The following is a 9692-nucleotide window of genomic DNA, read 5'->3' as shown; positions in this document are numbered from 1 at the left end:
TGTTTACTATGAAGACGACTTCCAGCGGTTTGCGCATGCGCGTGCGCGTGATGTCTTACACGGCCATCAAGTGTGCAATGTCGCACAGCACCCACTGAGCATGCGGCTAACGACTAGGCAAGAATAACGCATCAAGGATAGCGCAGTGCCGGCGAGGCCCCTCCTCCTCCCACCGAAGCTATCGCCTTACCATCACTCGGCGTCGCATGCCCCCTCCCCCTTCTCCACCCCTCATCACCAGAGTGCCGTCAGTCAGCCACCTTTCTCTCATCTGCCGAGCTCCTCACCATCTGTCACCCAACATCACCAGCCACTGCCCTTGGTCCCCGGACTAAACCCGACATCAGCGCCCACTGTCCTCTGTCCCCAGACGATCTATCACCCGACATCAACGCCCACTGTCCTCTTGTCCCAGACCATCTATCACCCGACATCAACGCTCAAATCCTCATGTCCCCAGACCATCTGTCACCGAATCATTACCCACTGCCCTCTAGCTCCAGACAGTTTCAGCCCGTCGCACGCGGCACTCACTCTTCGTCGTTGCCGACCGCTGGAAGAAGTCATCGGTGACCTCGTGGTCCAGGTCGATGTGGCTGTTGTGTGCTCGCTGTGGTGCTCCTCCTCCTAGTCAGTCGTCGTTGGCCCGCGCGCAGGTAGCGCCAGCAGCGCCGCCAGCAGCCGGCCGTCCGCATGGCGCCGTGGAGTGACTGTCGGGCCGCCGGCCGCCGGGCTGACATGACGGGCGATGGCTGACGGCGCCACGTCAGCCGCGACTGTCACCGGCGCGCGTCACGTGGCGGGGCGGCCCACGTGCCGGCCGGGCCGCTGCCCCCGCCCACGCACCGGCGAGGGGGGGGGGGGGACGGTATCGGCCACGTCCCGCAGGAACAGGTGCTGTGAGGTCAGCAGGGCCTGGTGCGAGTGGTCACCTCTGGGGGTGAGCTGCACCGGTTGGGGATGATTGGCGTGAAGCCAGCTGATTGTCAGTCCACCTGAACAAGCGCAATTATACATCGACCCACGCCACCTGAAAACAGGCTACTAAGCCAAGAAACTGCGCTGCCATATTGCATGTATTTTGCGTCATTGTAAGGCACGTACCGATGGAAGAACAACGACGGAGAAGGTGTACACTGGGCAATTATCAGCAATTATCAGCTCAAGATGCCAGGTATCACTAGATGAGACAAGGCATGGCACGAAGATGAAATGGAATGATTCAACTTACAAGAATGTAACATCGTTGACACATGCCCTGCTTTCTCGTTTTTATCCTAACGACGTGAGAATGTACATGAGAAGAAAACCACTGATGCCGACCATTCAGTGCAATGCTGCCAAAACCGGATAAAACTGGCCGGCCGTCCGGAAATTCACAGCCGTCTTATCACTGGTGTGTTGCTGGGTGCTGGTGTAATCGTCTCCCTGCTGTTCCTCCTGCTGCCGTTCGCTGTCCAGCTATTGACCCAGTTCTCGTTCCCGCATCCGGTCCGAAGCCCGCTCGTTCGCCAGCACGAACTCGGCGTAGCTGAGCAAGCCGTCCTTGTTCCCGTCGTCTTCACTCAGAACCCGGTCAATGACGTCTGAAACAGGGCGTCAGCCGTCCGGCCACAGCCTCCAGAGTGCCAACCGCGACCACTCCCGCCGTCAGCTGCCCGCCCACGGCTCCAGAGAGCGACCACGCGGCCACTTCCGCCGTCAGCTGTCCTCCCACAGCCTCCAGAGCGCCACCCGCGGCCACTCCCGCCGTCAGCCGTCCGGCAAACAGCCTCCAGAGCGCACCCGCGGCCACTCCCCGCCGTCAGCTCCGCCACCCACGCCTCCAGAGCGCCACCCGCGGCCACTCCCGCCGTCAGCCGCCGGCAATAGCCTCCAGAGCGCCACCCGCGGCCACTCCCGCCGTCAGCTGCCCGCCCACAGCCTCCAGAGCGCCACCCGCGGCCACCCCGCCGTCAGCTGTCCGGCACAGCCTCCAGAGCGCCACCCGCGGCCACTTCCGCCGTCAGCTGTCCTCCCACAGCCTCCAGAGCGCCACCCGTGGGCACTCCCGCCGTCAGCTGCCCGCCCACAGCCTCCAGAGCGCCACCCGCGGCCACTCCCGCCGTCAGCTGCCCGCCCACAGCCTCCAGAGCGCCACCCGCGGCCACTCCCGCCGTCAGCTGTCCGCCCACAGCCTCCAAAGCGCCACCCGCGGCCACTCCCGTCGTCAGCTATCCGCCCACAGCCTCCAGAGCGCCACCCGCGGCCACTCCCGCCGTCAGCTGCCCGCCCACAGCCTCCAGAGCGCCACCCGCGGCCACTCTCGCCGTCAGCTGCCCGCCCACAGCCTCCAGAGCGCCACCCGCGGCCACTCTCGCCGTCAGCTGCCCGCCCACAGCCTCCAGAGCGCCACCCGTGGGCACTCCCGCCGTCAGCTGCCCGCCCACAGCCTCCAGAACGTCACCCGCGGCCACTACCGCCGCTTATAAGTCAACAACGCACACAGTTAGTCACAAACACCCAACTCCCCCGGCGAAAGGTGCGCAAACTTTGTGCGTTCCACGTGAAACAGGCGAATATTTTCCGCAACACGTATTTTGCGCGACGTAACTCATCGCAAAATTTGATAGATGGTGCCCTCTTGGCATCGTATTGAGTGAGCCATACCTACGAAGAACTGTGCTGACTCCATCGGGTCTGCGCCACCGTCCTTGTGACCCTCTGTCGAGGTCGCCTCGGACGGATCAGATTCTGACTCGGCTGTCTGGAACACAAAAATGCACAGTCAGCGACCGCACGCGTGTGCGGGCTTGCAGTTACGGCATTCTGATGCATTACTTATTTTGGTTGGCTTGTGGCCTGCAGTCTGTGTCTCTTGCCAGTTGTGTGCTAGAAAGAAGCCATATTGACACAAAATGTACATTTCAATATATATATATATATATATATATATATATATATATATATATATATATACATAACTCATAGACTCGACCGGCGATGGATGTAGTCTTCACGATACAGACTAGAAGACATAAGCGGCATGTGTAAAACTCACCAAACCCCAGCAATGTCATTAAGATGGGTTCCGTAATGAGCAGGAGCACGAAGTAGGGCACCCACACATTCACGTCGACTGAGCCTGAAGGGTTTAAATGTACCTTGCAGTGTCATGTTCAGCGTTCCAAAGAGCCATACATGTGACTTTAGTAAGTACCTTCAGTGGCGCGTGGAGGACGGGCCTTGAGCATCTCTAGGCCATCCAGAGCCTTGTTGCCGTCGAAGTCGTGTGACTGGAAATAATGGTACCTGCGAAACAATACACCATTATTACGCCGTCATTCAGATATGTTTAACATGCCGAGGGCATGGTTTTTCGCTTCCACAGCCTCATCATTTCACTTTGTGGCCGAAGTTAGATGATAATTGGCCCTTCAAAGCATGCACTGGTCTCGCGTTCTCTTTCCACGCAATGTTATTCAAATGCCGCCATTTCACGGCAGACGCTGCCTAGCGCGCAGAGGTTGCCTCTGAATGGCTCTGGCCGCCACCCCACGCCGACAGGCCTCCGCCGGCGGCCGGCGGCCGGCGCTGTCAGAAGGGAGTGTCTTCTGCCGGAGTCCGGAGCGGACGCTCCGCCGCGTATTGATCGGCGCCGGGGCGAGACGGCCGCCCGAGACCGACCGCCCGAGACGGCAGACTCCGGCGGGCAGATCCAGAGACAGCCCGCCGGCCCCGGCGGCTCCGGGCCGAGACGGCCGCCAGAGACTGCCGCCTGAGACGGCCGGCTCCGGCGGGCAGGGGGCCAGAGACGGCCGCCCAAGACGGCCGGCTCCGGCGGGCAGGGGCCAGAGACGGCCGCCCGAGACGGCCCGGCTCCGGCGGGCAGATCCAGAGACAGCCCGCCGGCCCAAGTGGCACTGGGGCCGAGACGGCCGCCCTAGACGGCCGGCTCCGGCGGGCAGGACCCGCAGGCAGGACCCAGCGGCGGCGCAGAGAGGGACACGACCCGCGTCTGTCACGCGCCGACGACGCATGGCCTCAGCGAACAGCAACCGCGCAGCTGTGATGATGGAAAGGAGGCGGGCGGGGCCGACGGCTCTTTGTGAATTTATTACGCAATGCCGCTGGGGAGGATGTGCTGTGCCCGATTATAATCTTATGTGTGCGAGCTGCTGGCTGTGAAATTGTTTTGAGAAAACCGGGTGACGGGAGAGTGCGGCGTTTTTCATAAGCAGGTACTCAATTTGCGTTGAAGCTAGGACTGCTGATATAACGCACACCGGCTAGGAATGATTGCTAACAACGCCACGGCTGGCTCCTTGGACAGTGAGGCAGCGCCCGTCTCGAACGGCCCGACCCCAAACTGTAACATTTCTGGGAGGTTATAATAATCACCGGTCGTAGCTTTATGCAGTTTGAGTTCAAGTCACTTTCGTGCCACGCTTTTGTTGACAGCTGTGTTCGAGCGACCACCTTTTTCCGCTACCAGTGGCTGGCAGCGGCTGGCAACGGCTAACAGCCGACCTGGCACCGACCTAGCAGCGAGCGGCAGTAGCTGGCAGTCGACCTGGCAGCCAACTTGGCAGCGGCTGGCAGCACCTGGCAGCCGACCTGGCAAACCTTGGACGACAATTTTGGGGGCAAATGTTTTGTGGTCGGACGCATTTTTTGCCCCCCCCCCCCCCAATTCTCCTTTTAGCGGCTCCAGGATCGAAACGAGAACTAAAGCCGATTGTCGTTGCCCATAGGTGCCCTAAGTGTGGCGTCACACAGTCATGCTTGCTATGCCTTCTGCAATGAAAGAAAAATTGCGCACAATCACATTCACCCAGAGAGAACACGAAATAATCGCATCCTAGCATGTGGGAAACCAATGATAATATGTAGCGTTTCCACTCATTATCAGCGTTTGGTCACCTGCCTCCGAAAGCAATTTGACGTCTGTCGCGCACGCCGTTCCGGGAAAACATCATAGAACCACCCGCGTGGACGGCGTTACCCCCTGCATTTGGAACAGCAAAGAAGAGTGGGACGCACGAACACAGTCCTGGTGTGTTCTCTCTAACCTGTTTCATGTGAACATAACTTTCCACGTTCAAATAACAAGGGAGTAGTAACATGGTATAATTGCCGAGAAGTGGCATGAGCCGGTTAGAAACCAAGCCCAGATGTTGACAGCCCGTCGTCCGGCGGCACGAAACCAACGCGTTCTGACAGAGTGGGGACATTGACAATGGTAACGGTGTGGATCGCCGTGAGCAACCGGTCGCGTGTGCACGAGAACTTGCCTCGGGTCCGTTCGTTGGTGTTTCAGTTTTCACGTCAGGTCTCAGCATTGAGTGCGGCCAAAGATGTGAAATTGACTTCATAGTGTGGGCTGATAAACCGTCTAGGGATCACCACACATCTCAGCACTTTCCGACCCAAAGGCGTGCGAGAGATCGACCGGGGAGTGGAAAATATCACCCTTGCAAATCAGTTTTGAGCACATCAATTTCTGGGCCTGTGGCCGAGGGAAAATGAGGCGATATGGCCACGAACTTTTAAAATCGCATGGTACAGCTCACTGCAAATAATGCCCACCAAAAGTTTCTGCACTGCTTGCGATAACTTAGTAGCAGTGACAAAAGTTGCAGATATGTATAAATCCAGCAATTATCGACAGAAATTGTGAGGTTCATGTGGACCCGTGTCCAGTCTATTTTCCAGCGATGTCAAAGGCGCAATCCCAGGGCAGTGATGCAGCGCCTTTTAACCTGGGGAAAGCATCTACCGTCATGACGGAAACTGCTTAAAACATATAGAGGGAATTACCACCTTGAGCCCCATGGAGCTAGGCAGCAAGGGAACTAATTCAAAAATTGTTTTGCTTGCGCTTTTTGTGAGCTTTCGCGACCTAATGCATTATGCGATGTTAGAAGTTGCAGGAAGTTTCTCTCTAGCAACATTTAAGAACCGTTTGGACAAGCTCCATCGGTCTAAAGATCTCAGTTATAGCTAAGTTTATGAAGGTCAGGGGGTACAATTAGTTTCGAGGATGCGTACACAATCTGAGGTAGACCAACCTCGATGGGCCCCTGCTGGTCTTTGTCGGCCAGATGCCTTTATGTCTTTCTGTCTTTATAATTTACCAACTTCCAAATGTGTGAATCCAATTGAATGATGGGCGAATTAAGATGGTTTTTCCGTGCCCCCAATTCTGTTTTTATTAGTTTAACTTTCAACATAATCTGGATCACCACACATTATTAAAATCACGCCTTTTACCACGTCGCTCGTCTCATGCGAACAATAAATTAAACTGGTCTACTATATTGAGAAGCTGCACTGGTGCAATCACGAAAAAAGTCGTCCTCAACTTTGGTACAGATCGCAGTCCTGAGTGCGCGGTACCAAATGAACAAGTTGCAGAACAATTTTTAGAATACAAAATATGTTCAGAGTGAGGGGCGGTCTCTGATGTACCGCTTTCACCAATCTAAACGTGATATACAGAAGCAAATCAATTGATGAAGACGCCGACCTACTCAGCATTGTAGGGACTCAAATCAGCGTGGCTATTTTAAACTGCAGTCATCGTTCATAGCTGTTTCATTGAATGCTATAGGATTTTAAAATAGTATTAACCTTATTCCTTTAGGAAAAACCAGGAGAATAGAGATATCGATGAGTCGATATTTCGGCAACATGCCCTTTATCGAAATGAACAGCAGAAGGAATTTGAAATTGTCTATCGATGATCCTACCCCATTTTTCAGTTTTTTGTAAAATAAAAAAGCTGAAGAATGTATTAGAAGACCTGAAAAATCGAGAAGGTTCATCGGCAGGGAATTTTAAAGTTATTTATGCTATTCGTTCCGACAAAGGCATGTCGCCGAAATATCAAGGCATCTATATCTCCATTCTCCTGGCCTTTCTACCAGGCATAAGGCTATTGCTACTGCCTTATCTATGTGCAAAGTGTTCCTCGCAAATGCACTTAACAACTTAAGGATTTTCAATGTTTTGAAGGCATCGGGCTTCCTGAACGATACCATCGAAATATGCAGGACACGACGTACTCTCCTGCTTCATACAATACTTTCCAGCAGTTCTTTTCGTCATACTATGATGATTCTGCAATATGTTTGCGTTGACAGAAGTGCGGTGGACCTCAGAATTACCTGGCGATGCTTTCATTGTGACAACAATTAAGTTCGTAATCTTACCACCGAAGCCAATGCGCGGAAGTGTCAGTAAGCCAGTCGTTGGGGCTTTGCTGCGGTGAAGGAAGTGCTGCTTGGAATCAGAACTACAGCTATACAACAATACCATAACATCAATTTTGATGGGTCATTCCATTCAAACGAGTTGTACAAATGTATGCGCATCGGGCTGAAATGTCATAGTCGTAAGTCATACAAGTTAACACAAACAACGCATGATTCGCAAAAGAAGGTACGCTGAACATCTCTATAAGCCAAAAGGTGCTAGCAATCCAGGCCACGAAAACCCCCACCATAGATTTCCGCGGTGATAAAGCATAGTAAGCCCTGCGGATGCCATTGCAGTGTCGCACTGCAGTTACAGTACCTGTCCCCGGCTTACGGTACGGAGATGGATACCTCCCAGGTGTTAGCAGCGCGGGTACTCCTTAGTTCCAGCTGGTGCACTGGACACAGACGTATGTATGTATGTACATACGCGACCCCTCCATCTGAGCCCAGGCCGTCCTGCCGTACCCCTCACCTCAGCTCATCGTCGCTGATGTTTTGGACGCTCTGCTGGTCCATGGTGCCCTCCAGGTGCTCGGTCACGTGATGACGGTCGGGCAGGATGGCGCCGGCGGCGGGACCTCTGCGGAAGGGCCCGCCCCAGGACAGGGTGGCCACCAGCGCCAGCAGTACCGCCTGCAGGCTGCAACACACCACACGGTCGCCCTAGGTCAGACTGAAGCACACCACATGGCCGCTCAGGGGTAGACTACAACACACCACACGGTCGCCCTAGATCACACCAAAACGCACCACACGGCCGCCCTGGGTCAGACTGCAACACACCACACGGCCGCTCTGGATCAGACTGCAACACTCCACACGGCCGCCCTGGATCAGACTGCAACGCCACAGAGCCGCCCTGGATCAGACTGCAACACACCACACGGCCGCCCTGGATCAGACTGCAACGCCACAGAGCCGCCCTGGATCGGACTGCAACACACCACACGGCCGCCCTGGATCAGACTGCAACACACCACACGGCCGCCCTAGATCAGACTACAACACTCCACACGGCCGCGCTGGATCAGACCGCAACACACTGCTCGGCCACCGTGGGTCGAACTGCAACACACTGCCCGGCCACCCTGGGTCAGACTGCAGCACACCTCATGGCCGCTCAGGGGTAGAAGTTGGATTGTAACATACGACATGTAACATACAACACAACACAACAACACTTATTCGGGTCAGTTCGCAACACAGAGCGGGGCTCTCTGTAGCTGGGTCATACTGTGATATGGTTCATGACTGATCTGGGTCAAACTATAACATGCTCTATGTCAGACATTGATGTTACCGTCATCTCTGTAGACACATCCCGAATGCAGATAAGCCAAAGACTGCACTCACTTGATGTCTGTTGGAATTCGGGAATTGTAACAGGATAACTTTGGTTAAACCCTGATCTGGTCACTGTGTTGAACCATTACACACCGATGACCACTCCGAGTACGTTTCGTGCGTGCGTACATGCGTGCGCGCGTGTATGTGTGCGTGTGCATGAGGGGAGGGCACGCTGCGCCATGAAATTATTTACTTGAGCTCATAGATACATTCAACATTCCGCGTGCAACCCTTTGCCTGTGAGTGACGGGATTCCTGTCGGTCTGGAATCCAGCAACACTCCAGTTTCGAAATCCTTTACAACGCACTCAGGTGCTAAGGGTATATGGTGTCAGATCCGGCATCATATCGATTATGGATGATATTGGACGACGTAGCGCACTTTATATACATCACGCTCACACTCGTGCACGAACTACCTCAAGTTTGAGCATGGCTTTTGACCAAATAGTTCTCGGCTCCCGTGTAACTCACTTTCGCAAGGTGAGTTACTGCAAAATAATATCACGGATATATATATATATATATATATATATATATATATATATATATAGCGAAACTGCGCCATTTACTTAGTTACTTTTTCCTCTAGCGTACGACTCTTGCGTAAGTTGTGACGGCGATAGTCAGTGATGATTCGAGAATATAGGGAGGATTGTCACCATACAGATCATAATGCATCATGCAGATCCCGATGCGGAGGGGCGCGCTATGAAAGCACGAAAACGCCCAACAAATAGCGCCGGTGTCCAGTGAGTTTATAATGTTCGTGACGGAGCGGAAAACTGTCCGGATTGAGTGCCTAAATCTCATCATCCAGCGCACTGCAGAGCCTTGGGGGTGTCTTTTCCATCAAGAGAAGAGCGGCAGCGTCTTCACACGTGCTCGGGTGCGGGTGTCACATTGATCCCCCGAAGGTTTTCCCAGAATGGTTTCCGAACGGTGCACTGCAGCCGCGCCGAATTTTGCATAGCTATAGACAGCTGAATAGCGGATCGTGCAACATCAAAAATTTAAATGTACCTCGCAAGGTTATTGACCTATGACAGGTCAAATTCAGGCCATGGTTTCAGCGTAGGCACGTTCTAAGGAATCGTTGACTCC

General features: G+C 54.3%; 1 protein-coding gene and 1 long non-coding RNA gene across 2 annotated transcripts in view; one reads left to right on the top strand and one right to left on the bottom strand.

Moving 5' to 3' along the window:
- The window catches only part of LOC119094440 (paired mesoderm homeobox protein 2-like), a 15765-nt gene extending 15055 nt beyond the window's left edge, over window positions 1–710 (top strand). The window contains exon 4 of the mRNA XM_037217499.1: window positions 657–710. Within this exon, the coding sequence (XP_037073394.1) occupies window positions 657–710 (54 nt within the window). The remainder of the gene's footprint in view (window positions 1–656) is intronic.
- Window positions 711–1470: 760 nt separating this feature from the next.
- LOC119094076 (uncharacterized) lies at window positions 1471–3226 on the bottom strand. The gene is made up of 3 exons (XR_005093753.1): window positions 3200–3226; window positions 2650–2746; window positions 1471–1586 (listed from the first exon to the last, which is right to left on the bottom strand). It is a non-coding gene; the product is annotated as an uncharacterized LOC119094076 (long non-coding RNA).
- Window positions 3227–9692: the final 6466 nt, after the last annotated feature.

Source organism: Pollicipes pollicipes, unplaced genomic scaffold (assembly GCF_011947565.3).
Source record: "Pollicipes pollicipes isolate AB1234 unplaced genomic scaffold, Ppol_2.1 Scaffold_4002;HRSCAF=4701_pilon_pilon_pilon, whole genome shotgun sequence".
Classification (NCBI taxonomy): Eukaryota; Metazoa; Arthropoda; class Thecostraca; order Pollicipedomorpha; family Pollicipedidae; genus Pollicipes; species Pollicipes pollicipes.
This window is presented reverse-complemented; position numbering and strand designations above follow the sequence as displayed.